Genomic DNA, 20,417 nt, shown 5'->3' on the forward strand with positions numbered 1-20,417 from the left:
CAAGTTTTTTTTAAAAAGGAATTTTACGCTCATATGAACAAAATAGTTAAAGTTATAACTTTAAAAAAACACTTTTTAGTTATTACAATACATAGCTTCCTTATCGTTTACTATATCGAAGTATCTAGAACTATTTTTAAAAACTTAACGGTAATCGATGAGCATTAAATAATGTGGGTTCTTGTGTACCGAAAGTAAACAGGATGTTGAAACGGATATCGGTTGATTGAAAACCAATTGATGAACGAGGATCATCGCAGTGAAAATCATTTCTTTGCTACATTGATTGATTTTTATTTTAGTGTTGTGTACATTTTGTTAGGTAGATGTTGGTGTGTATATAGCATGAATAGCTTATTAATTTATGAATACGGCCCATCTCATAAATGTTAAATGTATGACGGTAGAATAACTAAAATTTATGTATTTTAGATTTAAATGTTAGATTTAATTGAGAAAAATGAATGAATTATCGAATGAATAAGTGAGTTTTATATATGAATAGATTTTTAGGTTAGTAAACTGTATCCGAAAAATAATTTTTATTCTTTGACTTTTGTAATTTTATTTGTGAGAGATATAATTTAAGAAATATGACTGCAATATTTATTGATTTTTATTAGATATATCAAAGGAAAATAAATAACAAGTGCTTGTTTTATGATTATTTACGATAAAAAATGTGATTTTTCAATGCGTTTTGTCCGTTTGTTGTTTAAATTTCATGCTCGTAAAAAATGCATTTTCTAATGGCTTCATTAACTTAAATTAATTGTTTAATTTTATGATTTTCAAAACTCATCAGTTGAAAATCAAAAACTAGAAATGATACTAAAAATTTGCTATTATTTTAATAATTTTTTTAGAATTTATTTCATTATTTTTATTATAAAAAATATAAGTCTTTCTTTATATCATTTTATATGAGTAATGTAGTTTAAAAAACAATTTTTTTTTGCCATACAAACAAATTTAAATACTTGATAATGATAATTTGTCATGCAACTTTTAAAAACAACGATTCTTCATAAAATTAGCTCTTATAAAAATATAAAACTGATTGGGATATTAAAGCTTATGAAACACGTAAGTTTGCTAAAAAAATACTAATATTTTATGTCATGTTGAGTTTAAAAACAATTTGCATCATTTACATTATAAAATTGGGTCTCATAAAAAATAATAGTTATTTGGATAAAGAAATAGTAGTTAAAAATAAACTATTTGGCATTCAATTTCTAAAGTACAACAGTATTTATTCTTTAATGGCATAAAATGTATCATCATTGGGAATTTATTTTAGAATTCTGCTTCAATGCTTCAAGAAGTAAATGAAACAACTGTGCTCTATTGCGCATTTTGTTCAAACGGAAGTTAGAGATACTGTGTATTTTTGTGAAAGTAACAGATTATAATGCGTTGAAAATTTACAATATTTTTCACATTATAAAGCGAAAACAAAATATTTCTTCTCTATAATCCCTTTCTAATAAAGATTCTGTGAGAAATAATTCTACATTGAATCTACTTTCGTATGGTCAAGATTTAGAATATGATGTAAGCATTGATGGTATGATATGATGTAAGCATGATGAGCGACATAAGATGTAACTAAATATGGTTCAATTATTTTGAAATGAATTAGTTTTCTACTAAATAAGAGTTTGGTTTATCATTTGAATGATATAATGAATTAAAACTACTTAAAATATGTATTCAAGCATTGTAGTATTCAATGTTGTTTCAATTTTTATATTTAGAAGTCTTTATAACTCCCAAATAATTACACGCATCTAACGCAATTTCAGTAGAATTATCAATAATTTTTGACCTGAGATTTTTTTTTTCACTTCTTGTCTTTTTTTTCTGATATTCAATTTTGATTTCCTGTTACTGAGTGGGTACTTTTTAAGAGCCATTAAACTCTATAACGATTGTGTGCAAATTTAAAACTCTTTTGTGATACAAGGACCAATTAGATATTTAAAGTAAAGTAAGAGAGTACTAAATTGTTAAAGTCATAAAATAAACATTTTGAAACCATAGTAAGGAAATCCTTTTGTTAATCAGATCAATCAGAGTATTCTGTAAGCTTCAAATCCGAACTATCTGCGATAAAATCAAAGAACTCATTCAATTTACAATTTACTTGGAAGTTTCTAAATAAAATTGTGTCCTTCTGCTAGCTAATAGAAGATGTTTGTATATTTGAATTAAAAAGTAAAAAAATTTAAGCTGCATTAAGCAGCATTTTAAACTATAGTTTAATACTTGCATTTTCATAAAATTAAAAAACATATACGGAGCCGAAGTTATTCCGATTCAAATTTTTTTAATGAAATGTCTCCTTTTAGAGTTGTTCCAAAATGTTCTCTTTTTTCCAACAAAAAATGCTTTTTTTAAAAAAAAAATGATCTTTAAGACTTGTTTCTCAGTACTTTGGTATCTCATATTTCATAAATAAACATATTTCTTTTGTATTTTTCTTTTTTTTTTGAAGATTAATTATAAAGTCAGAATTCATTTTTTTCCATTGAATTTTAATTTATGTTACTAAAAATCAACTCCCTATGATTAAAAGAGTTCGATAGTTATGATGCGCAGCTTTTGTTTAATTAGTTCCATTCGTAAAAAAAATTAAGATTTTAGTACGGAGAATCATACCTGTTTCCTAATGATTTTTAAAAGCGCTCGGTTTTTGCTCAAAGGACAGTATCGTAGTTCATTTGTCGATCATATATGAATAAAAAATTAAAATTCATATTCTTGAATCTATTTCAACAACATCTTTTGCTTTGATTTTCCCTTTTATAGCATAACAGAATTAATAAGAATAACATTAATAAATGAAGAAAAGTAACTGAGTGATTTTGTTAGTTATAGAGAAATATAATATTTCCAGAAAAAAATAAATATAAAAAATTAAATAAATGTAAAAAACTAAATAAATATAAAAAACTAAATAAGAAAAAAAATCTAAATAAATATAAAAAACTAAATAAATATAAAAAACTAAATAAATGTAAAAAACTAAATAAATATAAAAAACTAAAAGTAAAGTGCATATTTCATTTTAAAATTATAATTTTTCCCCAATTTTATTTCCTTTTAGAGAATCATTGATGACTTCAATGGTAATATTTTTTGCAATCTGCCACAATTTCTTAACATGCTGGTATCCAAAAAGATGTTTAGTATGCATTAAACTGAATAAGATTATGTTATAAATGTGCATAATATAACATCCTTCAAAACCGAATGACAGAATTTTGTTTTTAGAACCGACTTACTCCGCTTCAGTTGCTTGGAAGTCTTTGACAAGTGAATAATGCCTTTCATTTTATGCCTGTCACCTCAGGCGAGAGGTAAATAATAAATGATGTAGCAAATAGAAGACGTTATGCTTATGCCAGCTACAGACTCTTTCTTAGTAGATATCTTTTATCTTGATAGCATTTTAAAGCAATTTCCCTAACGACTGTTACGCTATTAAGCTCTTATAGAAACTTATCATAGTGAATCAAATGTAGAGTTAAGGTTATTAATTTTGAAAAATATTTGTCTAACAAATGGAGTATAACTTAATTATATTTACTCATACTTCGTATAAACTATAAGAAAAATATAAATATTTACAAGATTGCAAATTTGAAACGATAAAAGTTCCATTGTATAGTTGCTTAAGACTTCAGAAATTCTTATTCAAAATTAATGCTTTTGTAATAAAATTTTTAAAACAGATTCAATTTAATACACTTCATAATTACATTTACTCATTATATTTACTTCAAACAATAACAAAAAAATATAGATTTAAAATATTTCAAATTTGAAAAGATACAAGTTTTATTTTATGATTGTTTTTAATGTTTGAAACCTTAGAAATTCAAAATAATCATTTTGTAACACAAATTTTGGAAATAGATAAAATTTAATACACTTTATGTAAAATAGATTAATCTTCGAACCATTATGACAGTAACTTGAGTCATAATATCTTGTAATCTTGTAGCAACTTAAATAAAGTAAAAAAATTAGCAATATTTCAGTACAATAATTTAGCATAACGTTATATGCTTCAAAAACGGATAACATATTTAATTTTTAAGGCAACTTACTTTACTTAAGTTACTTAGAATGATGCCTTTCCTTTCATACATGTTACCTCAGGGGAGAAGTAAATAATGGAATATGTAACAGACAAACAAGGCCATGCTTACACTAACTGCAGCCTTATTTATATCAATTTAAGGCAATTTTCCTAATTAGTAATAAGTAATTAAGTCATTACAGAAGATGGTGATAGCAAATTAAATATAGAACTTTGAACGGTAGTTTTTTCATTTTTTTTACCCTTTTGTGGGTTATATATATATTTTTTAGACTATGCTAAAGTAAAGAGCAAGGACTAATATGTCTCCATCACAAAAAAATATATATGTATGTAGAAACTTGAATGTGTTTGAAGAGAAATTCTGCGAATAAATTGATAAAAAAGTAATTTCACTGGAAAACCAAGTAATTCCTCCAGATTTGACTCTCGCATCGAGTAAAATGTTGTGCCCCTGAAATTAAGATTTTAGCATTTAATAATTTAAATAGTAGTTTTCTTAAAAAGAAATTTTTAGTACGAAAAATTACTTTAATAAATTACTTAATTGAATTGAAAGCAATGATATAGTAAAATAATTTAATGATGTTATAAATTGTTTCACCATCAAAAAATAGAATTATAGTTACATTTTCTAGCATAAACCATTTCCGCCTATTTTACAAGCAGAATCCAACCCAATATATTCAATTTTATTACACAATTAACACGCATGAACTAAAGCTTACTTCAGCTATATTTTTCATGGATAGATTTTATATATTACGTAAAATACTTTTTTTAAATTTCAATATCGCTTTTGAAATCAACTTACTACCAATCATAATTCAAATTAATTTAAAAAAGAAAACATTTCTTTTCTACTTCCAACAGAACCAAAATTATATATTCATAGAGTACACAGGTTGATATTATGTACGAAACAACAGATTTTGGTCTGAACTTCATGCAAGAAGCATCATTAATTCTCTTATTCCATGCAGTGCAGTTACCGTAAACACCGCTTTACAGGGAATAATATGAAATCTCTCGCTGTTAATAATAAAAGAGCAAAATTTAAATATAAAGGAAAGTTAAAATTTTTGTAAAAAATTGTTATCGGTCTAATTAATCAAGCTTTGAAATTCTGGTTAAATAAATCATTGGGTCTGTTCCTTCACGCTTTGCCGCCATACGAATAAACGCTTTTATATGAAAAAAAATATATGCTTCTTTTGTAAATACCATGTCTTTGTAGTAGTCATTAATGTTTGTAAGGTTATATTTTGTCATTATCTACTGAGTCTTTCTTAAGTTCAATAATGAAAATGGTACAATAGAAAAATATGACAATTTACATATTTTGATAACAAAAAAATGATCTTATTTTTGTTCCTTAAATTATTTACATTTACATTTTTAAAAAGATTACATTTTTAGGCTCAAAAAAATATGCAAAATTCGGAAATAGTTTACAGTTATTAATTTTTAACTAACTGGAAGAATCTCGCCAAATTAGGAATTTTTTTCTTAAACAAGTATTTGATAGATAATTTTCCATACATAAAATAAATACCCGCTTTTACGAAGTGTAAATATTTTATAGGAATATAAATTAAAACATAAAGCCTTGAATCTGGTTAAATGTACTTAGAGTGTACCTCTATTATTTTTTGTCATCGCAAAATAGTTCCAAAAATATTTTCTCATTTTATTCCCTCTCCCCATTAAAGTGACAAAAATTTGGAAGCCTAAAACGTACTGCAGTTTTTTGGAGTTAACGTTATATTTCAACAAACGAGCTTGCAATAAGGAATTAAGTGATTGGAACTGGTATCAAAATAATATATATGTTCCAGCAAATTTACTAAATGTGTTGCTCCTTAAAAATGACAATCTTTCTGCGATTAATACGATAAAAGACTAAACAAAGTACAGAAAAGCTTATTCGATTGGTAATTGTAATATTCGGGTCTTTTGTAGGATATCATTTGTATTAAACTATTTTTATTTTGAGTACATTTGAGAATCAGTTCTCATGAATGCACCTTTGAATTGTTTCGACTTGTGAGTTTAGCTAGTTACAATTAGTTGTCAACGAGTAAACACAGGTCCGGCAGATTTATATCATATAATAAACAAACCTTACTGATTCCTGAATTCCAACGTTTATTTGAGAATGATTATTTACTTGGCTGGATGCTTATTGGCTGGATTGGCACAGTATGTTCTGTTGGATATTTATCCAGACTAAATCTTAAATTTATAAATTTTAGTATCTATAAGCACTATTTATTTGAAGTGTTATCTTCATTTATTATTTATTCGGCACAAATGTGCTTTTAATTTAAATCAACTATTCCTTTTAATAAGTAAAATGAGGAATTATCAATAGTTCGCATTAGATTTCCGCGCATGTTTCATCATACGTATTATATATCTTAACATTAGTTTCGTGTAATGTATGAGCTTGTATAGGTTGTATATTCAAAATGGAAAAAAAAAAATTCGAAAACTTTTTGTACAATTTAAATCAAAAAATTATCTTTAACTAAGTACTTTTAGAAACTTGTTACTGTGATTCGTAACTTCCTAGATTATATTCATGAATGTATGTTCATATCCATGGACTATATTCATAAATTCATTGATTATATGAATAAATACATATAAGTACTTATTCATAAATATGTATTAATAAATATTGTAAACCCATAAGATTTAATATGTACCATCATTGTATTCATATAATTCAAGAAAAAAATAAATAGCACATACCAGTTTTAACAGATACATCTCTACTTCTAAGAGTTCCAACTCTATTGGTAGCTGTACATCGATAAACTGCCGCATGGACATCTTGCCGATATTTATCCGTGTCGATTGGAAAAAATACTAAAGAGTTATCCGGTCTCACTTGCCGGACACCAGGAATAGTTGAAACAGGACTACCGTCTCTTTTCTCCCATCTTACAATGGGATCTGGATGTCCTTGTGCAGAACATGGAATCACAGCTCCTGTGGAATTTGAAAATTCTACTGTCTCTGGTGGTTCATGAATAAAAGTTGGACCGCGCGTTCTTCTACTCAGTCTATCACTCAATGCTGAAAATAGACAGAGAGGAAAACAGTTAATTAAGTAAACTTATGGAGATTCATAATTATATTACATTATTATAATTCTAACCTCACAGTCAAATGTCTTTTTATTTTTATATTAATTAAAAGCGTGAAAACATTTTGATTATATAAAAAGCGTTTTGTTAAAGGTATTAAACTGTATATCATGTTAAGTACTCAACCTCAATATAGCTTAACTGCTAGCTAGATGCACTGAAAATAACGCTGTTGATGTTGATCAACATCCCCACTAATTAAGTATTAATTATTTAGTTAAAAAAAATTCGATAAATAATTACCTAATTAACTGAATTATAAACTAAAATAAATAAATGTCCCTGTCACAAAGTTAAGTAACCTAGTAGCAAAGTAACTTGGGCTAACATTGGGCCAATATTCCTGAATCTTGGCACAGTAAGGGTTTAAAGGGCCTTTATTTTTCCGATATTGGCCCTATATAGAATTTCCGATTCACCCGATATTTTACAGTCACTTTACAACCAATATCGGCCCTATTTGTAAAGAGGACAGATATTGTATATTATCTTGTGAATCTGAAAATTCTATAGAATTTTCAGATTCACAAGATATTTTATATCTATTATTTAGCTAATGTAGGTTCTATATTGGCCAATGTAGACCCTGTATAGGCCATTTTAGGACCAATAATAAAAAATCTAAACATCCTTATATTTTAATACATCCTCTTATGGGACCCTTATTGAGCCAATTTTGATCCAACAGGGGCCAGGGTAAAATTATTGCTATGGTATATTAAAAGAAATGAAATATCTACTTCTCCGAACCAATCTATTGTTTTTTGATAATTTTTTATGCTTGTTTATTTTATTTTATTTTGCACTGAATTTAGCACTTAGATAATAAATTCATTTGATTTGAGTTTCGTACTGCGTAGCCACATCTAACTCTCATAACATAAAACTATGCATTCAACTTTACTCACTCGTTTTGTAAATCAGACTTTAATAATTTCTTTGAAAATACTTTTTTTCTTAACTGTTACAGAAATGACGGAGTAGAAGATAAGAATAAGGGGCAAAATCTTCACATTTTGAATAATTCAACAAAATATGCAATTGAAATAATACTAACAAAAGATGCGACTACAATCACTTTTTACGCATAATCTGAACATAATCAAAGTTCTTAAGCCATTCATTTCTTATTTTCCCAAACTATCACCCCTTACTGTAAAATAATTTCCTTCAAAAATGTGACTATGTTACAAATGAGAGGCATTTACACCAGCTCCAAATGGACGAACTCCCAATTATTTTCCTGCTGTCACACGAAACTAATTACAATTTAAATTTATATAAGTGACAACCAGACCAAAAACTGCATGGGGAAAAGGAAGTTAATGAACTCAGAATGTAATAAATGAGACAAGAAAATATATGTTTCTCAACTAACTCATTTAGTCTGGGTTTTAAGCCCACCAATTATTGCACTTTACTATTTACAACATCTGTCCTGTATTCCTGGGATTTTCAGGGCACTTTTATTATCCATCTCCGCTCCGTATTCATTAAAAACAGCGAGCCCGTAATGCGTCTTAATGCCGCAACATTACTTGGAATTTAAACAGATTGGTTTACTTGAATACGAAATTACTATAGAGATTTTTTATGCATAAGAATATAATTAATTTTGTTGTATTATGGTATAAGAAAATTAAACCTACTATTTGATTTCAGAAAATGCTTGAATTATTTAATAAATTCAGTTTTAATAATTGTATAAGAGATGCAAGATAGAAAAAATATATTATAATTAAATGCCAGTTATACTTGATTAAAGAATTTCATTGGTTTCACAAATATGAAGATGAAAAGGGGTATAAATCAAAACGTTTCAAGTGCTTAAAACAATTTTTTGACGACAATTAAGTTTTTAATCAAGTACATCTTACCGCCTAAATTTCTCGAAATTTAACTAAGAAATTAGCTAATATTCATCATTTTTGTTCAGATGTTCGTTATAACCATTTTACATGTTAAAAACGAGCTCAAAAAATGACGAAACGATATTATGAGTTTGATACTTCTTATGTTACTCAATGTCAATATAAGTTTTTTCAAAAGCTTCTACCAGTAAGTTATTTATGCAATTTATTCCAATGAATGGGAAAGAATAGGAATGCGCGTTGCATTCTTAATATTTAAGAACAGCACGCCCTCAATGCATACTTCACGGAGAAAAAAAAAGCCTGGTAAAATTACTGTACTGTATGAAAATAAAATTACTGTTGAGGAAAACCATAAATCTAATTATTAAAAGCAAAATATGTAATATTTAAGCCCTCAATTTGGTAGTTTTTCCATTCTATGGTAGCGGTTTTGCGGAAACTCTGGTTTGCGAAATTATTGTTCTTATTACCACACATTTAGTAAAAGAAGTCAAAACAAAAAAGTAGGCGTAATTAAATAACTGATTTTTATGTCATGCCCTAAGGTGATAAAATTACCAAATTTTATCACTTTTAAAAAGCTTTATATCACACACTATAAAATCACATTTTATAGTTAAATTTACCAAGATCATAACAAAAACGCTTCTGTAAATATTACTGAGCTATTTGGTGCTCCCACGGAAACAATAAATTTTTCCATGTTCTGGTAATTTTGACCATACTTTTTTCTCCTCATTGTTTATTAAATTTATGTGAAAAAATTTCCTTTAATTTTTAGCTATATCTATAGCACACAACCATAGCTTCGTTGTACAGTACGTCGATAAAAACGAAACAATAGGGTTTTCCAGGTGTAACCTCAAACATAATAATTAGTTAGTGCAGACGGTATTTTAAGTTACTAAGTCAGACACAAAAACGCATTTTCTCTGAAGAAACATACCCTTTTTTTTACAAATGATTCGGATTTCTGAATCCCGAAACATAGGGGTTATGGGAAATATGGATTCCATAGCTTAGTAAGGGAAGCGATTCAAAGTTATATATTAATTTTATTTTTTGCATATTTCACCGTATTTCGAGAACTTTTTAAGCGAATAAAAAATTGTTTGTATATAATTATAAAATTCGTTTATCAGGAGATAGTTCAATGCAAAAAATAAATTTCATTTAATTCTTATTATCTTTTATTATTTTATTTAATAATTGTTAAAAAAATTTAATTGTAAGGTATGAGTTTTTTAAATCATTTTAAAGTAGGTAATTTTACATGGCAAAATGCAAAATTCGGGCGAAATCGGCTAAACAGTTTCTCAGAAATCGAATTTTAACTACACAACTTTTTTTTAAAACTAGATTTCTCAGGCTCAAATTTTGTATTTTGCTATGTAAAATTACGCAAAAATTGCATACCTTACGATTCAGAATTTTTTCGACTTATTATTAAGTAGTACAGTCGTAGATAGATCATGGGTTAGAATCGCCTTGAAGTCAGACTAACCGTGAGAGGTTCCCTTGATTTTCTCTCCATGTAGCGCAAATGCTGGTTAGTTCCATCAAAAAGTCCACCTCGAGTACAAATTTCTCTGAATACTTGATCCAGGAGTTCCCTTGTCATCTGGATTGGATTCATAATTACAAGGCTACATTGTTGAATATTAGTAGTTGTAATCCAAAAAATTGGGTCTGCTTTTCACAGACGATTATAAAATAAAAATAATTAATAAGTAACATGATAAAAAATATTAAATAATAACTGTTTTTTTTGCATTACATTTTCCTTGTATAAACGAAATTTATAATTCTGTGCAAAATGTTTCAATCTGTTTAAAATGTTCTCGAGATATGCGAAATACGCAAAAAATGAAATTAATATTATGAGGTTCAAACTTTGGATTGCACTCCTTACCAAACCTATGGGGAAATTCTTCTCAGACTGCGGCTACCACCGGTATTTTGGAGGCCAAAAATACAAATACCTTAGATAAAGGTATGTTTATTCAGAGAAAGTGCACCTCTGTGTCTGATTTCGAAACTTAAATCTTGTCTGAACTTAGTAATTAGAATATTTGAGGTTGCTCCCTTGAACCATTAAGATTGAGTCCTGGGCTGACTATTTTTTTTTTTTGTCGCACTGCACATTGTGAAATATTTGGTATATCTTTACGAGTATGATGTTGAACTACCTGAAACTTGGCTGAAAAAAAAGCGTTAAAAATACGTTAACCTGAGAAAAAATATATGAACATGATTAAGAAAAAAGAAGTTTTAACTATATCACAGCAAGTAAGGTTTGGAACTTACGTACTTGGAAATAAAATTGTTTAAAAAAACAAACTTTATTTAATATTTCATATTCTTATTTTCAAAATTGTATTGCCAAGTAGGAGATAAAGCTTTTGAAACTCGACTCATTTGTCCTAATGTCTCTTTATTTTGTTTGCTTCTTCAAAAGCTAAGTTCAATCTTCATAGGCTGACGTGCCCAAGGGGGGCCTAATCTTACTGTGTCCATCTCGATCTCTTGAAATTGAGTTCTGGGGTTCAGGAGCAGCTGTTTCGGCTGGGTGGCCAGCGAACGTTGAATGCACTGCATTTCGTCCCCAAACATACTTGATACTCATTTTATCATTGTAGGAATGAATGCATGAGCAAACTTTGTCCGGTTCGATTATAGGACCTCGGAAACTCAATTTTCGAAGACTGTAGACACCTATTTTCCCTAAACTAATGCATTAATCTTGTTGAAACTTTGTACCTATCTTATAGATATCATTGACAAGTCATTGTACCACTTGTCAATTCTATTTATTTTTTTTAAGTACCACTTATCTTAGATAAAAAGCAACACATAATTTAAGTTTAAATAAAAAATCGTATCTTCTGGTACACGACTTTACCGAAATTTGAAATTTCTTTTTTTCTAAAATTTCTTCTAATCATTAGACTATTCGTTAGTTAAATCATTGGTCTATTCATACTATCTAGAAGATGTTAAATGTATAAAATAAGAGACATTAGTTTAACTTTGTTACTAATATACCAGGCTAATTGCTAAAATTTCCATAAAATATTGCGCTTGTTTTCTTAAAATATTTTTCAAAATTTATTGTTTGATAAATGCTTTAAGCTAGAATAAAATATTTCATTATATTATTTTTAGCACATCCAAAAACGAAGAATTTTTTCTCTTTTTAAACCTCTGTATCCAATTGAAGCTCAAAAGAATCAAACTGTTAAAAAACTTCTTTTTTGTGATATAAGAATCCAAAAGAACAAATGATAATTCATTACAAATGTTTTTCGAATTTTTTTTTACCTATTCCTCCAATTTTTTTCATAGGTTGCAATCTGAGTTATTAAACAATAATTTGTTTACATTGAAACTCATGTTCATGATCCTTTATCAAATTGATGAATGATACTTTATGCTTGCAAATAATTTCCGTTAAATAATAATTTCTGACTAATATGTAAACGTATACTTATCTTTTTTTCGTTTGCGCTAAATAAACTAAATGAATAAAAAAAATTGAAGATTGTCTTAAATGTTTAATAAAAAATACATTCGTGAAATATTGTTTATTTTTTATATGAAAATATCTAACTCTTGAAGCAAACATTTAAAAAACTATTTTTAGAATTATAATTGAAACGACTGTACTCAGTTTTTCCGGTGAACATTTAACTTAAATCAGTTTCTTTTGGAATAAATATACATTCTGGAGTATTTTATCAGGCATTAAAGTTAGGGTTACAACGATAATTTTAGAAAATTTTCAAAGAAAAGCAATACGTCATGGTTTTCGTGCCCATCAAAATATCATTAAGCAGGAAAATAACCTTAGGCTGAATTTAATTCGAAACCATTTTCATCGTAGGAGGAAATCATTATTTAGATGTCGATCGATCTAAATAAGGTAGATTGAATGAAGGTCATTTGAAAAAGGAAACTTAAAATTTTAATGAGTATTTATTCATAGAAACATTTCAGGGCTTTAGAAAATGCGTGCTGATTGAGAATATAATATTTATGCAATGGAATATCGATTAATATTTCCAATATAATTTTCTTCGATATTTTCGATTTATTTAATTATTTTATTTAAATATTTTATTTAATTATTCTATTTAATTATTTAATTTAATTAAACTACTGAATCTTTCTTTCAAACTGTTACACTAACATTGAGTAATCAACTTTAAGAAAAACTTTACATTCATTACATTGAACAATATGCAAACGCAACGTTCAAACAGAATTCAAAGGTTTTAAGGATGAGACAAATTTTTAGAGGATGATGTAGTTTACTAACTCCGAAATTTCTAACAGTTAACAGTCATACTGCAGGTAAAAACAGTAACATCATATTGAGCATTTTGAATGTCATGGTATTCTGATTTTTCCATTAAGAGTTTCTGGAATTTCGTAATTTTTCTCCGCTTCTGATAAAATTCAAGTTCTATTTGCTTTAGTTTTCATTTCTAAAATAATTTTTTGAGAAATGATAACATATTTTATAATTACATAAATTTCGTATCGTTTACATTATGTTCAATTATTTTCAGCTCTTTATAGCAAGGTAAATTACCAAACTCTCTGCAAGAAATTCTGGATCAAATTACGGTAAAAAAGTACTTTTTATATCAAAAAATATTTTTAGAGCATGTTACGGAAGAAAAAAAACTAATATACTGTAATTATTACAGTAATAATTATCGTAAAATCAACGAATCACTGTAATTATATAGATATTACTGTTAAAAGTTGCGGTATAATATTTTACGGTGAAAAAAATGGATTTTGCGGTAAAATTGATGTTACGGCTGAGTACCGGTACTTTATACCGGAATTTTTTGTAGTGCTCCATCTGACTGCTATAGCTCATTATTCATTTAAAATACCTGAAATCCCTTTCAGAGGTTCTTTCTCTCAACGAAACACTTCCGATTTATCAAAAATAAAACATAATGAAACGGCAACTTTGATCCATTATTCGAGAATCATCTATGTTGCCATTACTCCAGCAACTTTTGTTAACTCACGTCAGATAAAATGTAACTTTTCCCATAAATCCTTAGCAGCGGATAATCTATCAAAGGGCTGATATTCTTTTCTGCCAAAGGAGAAAATTACTTATCCCAAAAAATACGGGTGAATAAAAAAAAAAATTACAACTCTTCTACTTATCTTTGGCCGAAACTGTTAAGCCTGTCTATTACCTACTCACTTTTCTTCGGCAATACCTTTCTTTAAGATAAACAAGTAAATGGATTTTCTTTGTGATGCCGGTCGCTTCTAGAGAAGGTATTATCGAATCTATCTCATCAATGGTGCACAAAGACCTTAGCTCTGTTTTCTTCGTGTTTGCGGTACTACTTAAGCTATACGAAGGCAGTTCGCACTTCCCTATTTAAGAGAATAAGACGTAAGACCACTTGGCAGTTTTATGCGGAATACGTATTAGGCTTCTGAAAGGATTGTCGATTGAAAGACAGTAAACGGGAAACAGTCAAAGGAATATATCATAAGCTTTAATTTAATGAAGTTTGATCTATGTTATAAATCTTTCTTAATAGACCGTAAATGGCATTGTGTTATAAAAATATCTCGAATAATAAATATATAGTATTTTTGTGCTTTACAAAAATAGTGACTGCAGAAAAAATATAAGGCACCTATGCTTCAAATAACATTGTTTCTTCTTACTCCATGGATTACTTTTTGTACTAAAGGGATAGATTTTTGTATTTTATTCATGGTACTTCATGGATAGTTATGCATTCCGAGGCTAGTTTTGCACTCCATGGATAACTTTGAACTTCATGGATCTTCGTGAATAGCTTGTCTTAACTCTTTGTTGGTCGCTTCAAGAGATGGAACGAATAGAAAATTTCTCAACTGTGCATGTAGGCTTTTGTTCTGTTTTATTCGTATTTGCGGTATCAAAGCTGTACAACGACAGTTCGCACTCCCCTATTTAAGACAATAAGGCGTAAGACAGCCTTTTAGTTTTATGCGGAATGCGTATTAGGCTTCTGAAAGGATTAACAATTGGAAGACAGCAAACGAGAAACAGTAAAAAAACAAACGATTATAAACTTTAATTTAATGAAGTTTGCACAGAATTGTGAAAACTTCATAAAATAATTGTTTTGTAAAATAATCTTGAAAAATAAATATATAGTCTTTTTTGTGATATATAAAACCAGTGCCTGCAATAAATATTAATTAAGTAAAAATAATGCATTTATCATTCAAATAACAATATTTTTTCCAACTCTATGGATAGCTCTTTGTCTTCCATAATTATCTCTTTGGACTCCATAGATAGCTCTGTGTATTCCATGGATAGATCTTTGTACTTCATAGATAGATCATTGTACTCAATGAATAGCTCATTGTACTCATGTTTAGTTCTTAATACTCCATGGATATATCTTTGTAATCCATAACTCTTTGTACTCCATGCATAGAAATCTGCACTCCATGTATAGTTTTGAGATCTATATATAACTTTTAGTTCGTGAATAAATTTGAACTCCTCTCATAATTTGTGAATTTCATGTTTTAATAAATTATCTTTTCTGGCCACTGAAGAGATCGTACGAATTAAATATCAACAGTGCTTAAAGGGCTTTCTCTGTTTTATTCGAGTTTGTTTCACTACTTAGAAGTACAAAGGTAGCTCATACTTTCCTTTTCAAGTGAATACGATGCAAAATCACATGTCAGTTTTATGCTGAATATGAATTAAACATCTAAAAATATTGGAAGACTTTAAATGGGAAATGGATAAATAAAGTTTTAACGAAGGCCTTAACTTAATTTAAGTTTGTGCCATAGTATGAAACTTAGAAAATGATAAAATAAATATGTAGTGTTATTATGAAGTGTAAAAGTAGTAATAAATGATAAATTAATAAAACTAATCAGCAATCAAATAACAAATTAAGAAGAAAAATGAGATATGTGTTCTTCAAATAGCAATATTTGCTAATACTCATTAAATAGCCCTTTGTACATCATAAATAGCTTCGTACTGCATGAATAGCTTTATGCATAGCTTTAAACTTCGTAGATAACTTTGGAATTCATCGAGAAAGATACACCTAAAACTTGCAAAATGATATACAATTGGATGACAGTAAACAGTCAAAGATTTTGCTTGAGGAAATTTGAACAATAGCGTAAAAATTCCTTAATGTATTTCAGTTTTTATGTGGATGTGAGGCATTATTCATTTGTAAATCTTATATTAATTTTTTAATATATTTTTTTGTTAATTTAATTAGCGTAGTTATTATTTCAATCTGTATTAATATTACATTATGTTAAAAAAAGTGAAGAAGGTAAATTTGGTGCAGGACTGCTATTTAATTAGCGTAGTAATTTTTGTAAAAAAAACAATAATTGTTTTGTTTTTGAGAAACATGCATATCAGTTATTCGTAATTAGAAGGTAGAATATTACAAATTCCACATAAAAAAATTAGTTGTTGCTTTGTCTCAACTAGTTTTTCATTTCAACGCGTTATAAGCAGATTTCTGAGCTACATCTATCTAAACCATGTGGTTGGGAAGAGCTATAAAAATTTAAACTTTAAATTTTCCATCTAACTAAGAGTTTGAATTTTGTTATTTCAAAAACTTCAAATATTCTATTTTATTTATCACGTGTTTGAAAACATGATTGTATGCTTCAAATTCACTTACTTAAAACCTAATAATGCAACTAAAAGTCCATGTGCAATACAACTTTCTAAAATTTTAAATTCTTAGAACTATTTGACAGATTTCATAGAAATTTTGTTGTTTAAATTATAAAATAAAAAATTATAAAATAAAAAATTATGTAATAATTTGCATATCTTACAATTCAAAAGTTCTAGTGACTATTAATAAAAATACGATGAAAAATAAACGATTACTAAAATGATTTTTTGCATGAAATTATCTAGGCATAAATAAATTTTTAAATTGTACACTTTCAATTGAATACTTCACTGAAAAAATACCTTAAATGTGGCGAAATACGCAAAAAGTAATATTAGCATTAAGAGACCAAACTATCTAACCATATTTTCCTGATTGAACTATATTTATTTCTATTGCTTCAATGTCGTGGTTTTCAGGGTCAGAAATTTAAATTTGTCGAAAAAAAAGTATGTTTATTTCGAGAAATTACGTTTTTGGGTAGGATTTTGTAATTTGAAATATTGTCTGCACTAATTAATTAGCATATCAGAAGTTACCTCATCGGACTATTCAGATTGAGTCCTAGTGCGTGAAAATCTGATCATTAGATCGAAAGTTTTGCATGGTGATTCGTTTATATTTTTCGCATGGCACATTGAAATTTTAGTTAGCTTTGTAAAATACTTTTTAAGATTAATCAAGTTTAACTGAAACTATTTAAAAGGAAATTAATTCTTTTAACTTAGAAAAAGATTCTTTCCTACAACATTCAAAATTAAAAAATTTAATAATCATTCAACCTCTTACAAAATATTTCCTTAGTTAAATCCTAAATTCAAGAACTATTTTCTAATTTATTGTAAAGATTCTTAATTGTAAACGATATCGTTAGAAAAAGATTTGAATACATGATTATCACAATTCTCGAACAGAAAAAGGTTCTATCTTTTAACATTTCTTGTTCACATGCTTGCATTGTAATCAGACAAGAAAAATGAAAAAAACATTAATTATTGCATTCTGAAATAGAGTTTTTCAGAAACTGAAATAAATCTGTCAAAATAACTTCGAAATATGTAAACCCCAGATATGAAAACTCCATGTACTTGAAATTAAAATAAAAAAAGAAGTATAAACTATTTTTGGAAAAAAACGCATAGTCAAAAATGTAGAGGGAGAAATGTCAGAGTGAAATGTCATTCATGGCTGCATGTTAAATGTGAGAAAGAGATAGTGTTGGTTGCAGTAATATTCAAACAAGGAACTTTGAGTTTGTAGTGGGATGTTCTAAGCATATATAACCCAGCCCAGTGAGAGTAAGGAAGCTATACATATTCCATTCGCCTAAAAGTGTTTGAGACACAGTGATATAAGCAAAACGTGTAATTAGAATTACCAATATCCTGACTAAGCTATTGGTGCTATATTTTCCAAATTTTGACGCTTTAGACCTTTGAAATTTGAAATTAGTTTGCCATTTCGACTACCAATATATAAAGCTTCCTAACTCGCCCTGGATTGAGGCAAAGAACTCTGGTTGTTGGAGCATTTTGATGCAAAACCAGAGATCCCTGGTTCAAATTCTGCAGGCAGCCAACTAGCATACCTCTCTCCACGTATTTTGTTCAAAAAAGAGTATATGCTGTTTCAATTTTGAATACACGGGGTTTTCAAATTCGTCTATTATTTGATTCAGAGTTAATATGACACACATTTCCTTAATTTTGAAAAACCGGTTTTTGTATTGTACATTTACATAAATTCATACAATATAAAAATGTATAAAAATTTGAATACATTTTAAGATAAAAAAAATAAATTTATTTATATATGAACTTAGCATTAAATTTAAATATAATTTATTTTGTTTCCAAATATAATTGTAACTCTAGTATGTTTGCAAAACTATATAACTCTTTTTATATAATTTTAACTAAAAAAAATTTTTTTTGCATTATAAATCGAATTAACTTACGAATTTCTTTTCTCTAAAAAATCATCTTTATATTGCTTATATATTTCTGCATACATTGCCGTGCATACATTACATGGAAGGCAATGTTAATCGGGTTCATGCAATCAACTCACACGTGCATGCTTTAGGGTTTCAAACTGAGTCTCGAATTTGGTTGCTGTATCCTTTAAAAGGCAACGGAGAAGCATTGTAGAATTTTACGTTTGTTTTTCCCAATTAATTTTTTGCCGGTAGCATCATTCATAGATTAAAATCAAAATAAGCCATATGAAATAAAACTGTTGAGAGTGCTCATGAACAAAAAAATTGCAGTAAATATTCATAAGAATAATAAGAATATCTTATTAACTCGTTTTTTCAACTGATATGAAGATTACAGTGCCTGTTTATTGGTTTAGAAAATAATATGTAAGCGTTTCAGCAAATAAGATTTTCTTTTTTAAATTTGGTATCAGTGGATATGATTTTCCATTGATTTTAACTTAAGTAAAAGACTTGGATACACAGAAGCATTCTGTAAAGAATTCGTATCGTATAAATCACGTGTCTAAGGTCATCAAGAGTAAATTTTTACAGAAAATGTGCAGTCTTTTCTATAAGAATATTTTTTTTGTCTTTTAACTTAAATAAACAGACTTAACATTTTATAGAATCTAATGAAGTAGGTAAACTTTGACACTTAAGAAAACATATGCAATTTTTATGAATCAAGATCTTGTGAATGCCTAGCTCAGATCTAAACTGTAACTCAGCACATTTCGTCAAAATATGCGATAGATTTTACACTCATTTCTCTGTAATTGAAGATTTTTTTTTGCTATTTTTCTTCATTTCTAACATTTTGTCAAAAATGAATCCTATTTTTTTGTTACTGGTTGTCTTAGTTGCTATTTCTAGTATAACGAAAACTGACGTCATCTTTCATCTTCACCTGAGCATTCCATACTCTATTGTGTTATTTAATGCAACAAGAAAGAAAGTATTATAAGCATAGAAAGTCTACCCCCTTCAGTTAGCACATTAGAAATATTCTTCGTACACCTTCGCAACAATTAGAATTATAAAATTGCAAATAAAATTAATTTTTCAAAGAATTTTAGGAATCTTGGTAAATGAAACTTTTTCAAGCGTATCATACACCGATAAACCAACAATATAAGCTTCTTATTTCATGAAAAACAGTATAATCATATCGTTTTTTAAGCGTCAATTAACGGGAAAACTAAATCCGCAAAACATATTGAGGTAAAATAAATCCAGTCCAAGATTACCAGTTACCAAGTCAGCACTGCACAAATTTCTAAAATCAAATGACAGTAAAAATTTCTGGCACCCTGAGTGCTAGTACTTTTAAATTAATTTTTACCGTAAAATAAACTTTTACTGTATCTGATATACTGTGGATTTTTAGATAATAGTTACTATAAAATCATTAAATATTTTTTAAATAAATATTACAGTAAAAAACGGGGTATAAAATTTTACGTCGAAAATTTAATTTTCGGATTCCACATTCAGGGTAACTATACGTTTTATCTTAATTTCACAGTGTGTGCGTAAATGTTTTGTTCAATATGGATTTTTTTGTTACACCTTGCATAT

At 27.8% G+C, this 20,417-nt stretch overlaps 1 protein-coding gene across 1 annotated transcript in view; it reads right to left on the bottom strand.

Annotated features, from left to right (window-relative positions):
- The window catches only part of LOC107452990 (cell adhesion molecule Dscam1), a gene marked incomplete in the record, with an annotated part of 286,344 nt that overhangs the window by 227,092 nt on the left and 38,835 nt on the right, over positions 1-20,417 (bottom strand). Inside the window, 1 exon segment of the mRNA XM_071184722.1 lies at positions 6,869-7,195. Coding sequence (XP_071040823.1) covers positions 6,869-7,195 — 327 coding nt within the window.

Source organism: Parasteatoda tepidariorum, chromosome 8 (genome assembly GCF_043381705.1).
Source record: "Parasteatoda tepidariorum isolate YZ-2023 chromosome 8, CAS_Ptep_4.0, whole genome shotgun sequence".
In the NCBI taxonomy this organism is placed as follows: Eukaryota; Metazoa; Arthropoda; class Arachnida; order Araneae; family Theridiidae; genus Parasteatoda; species Parasteatoda tepidariorum.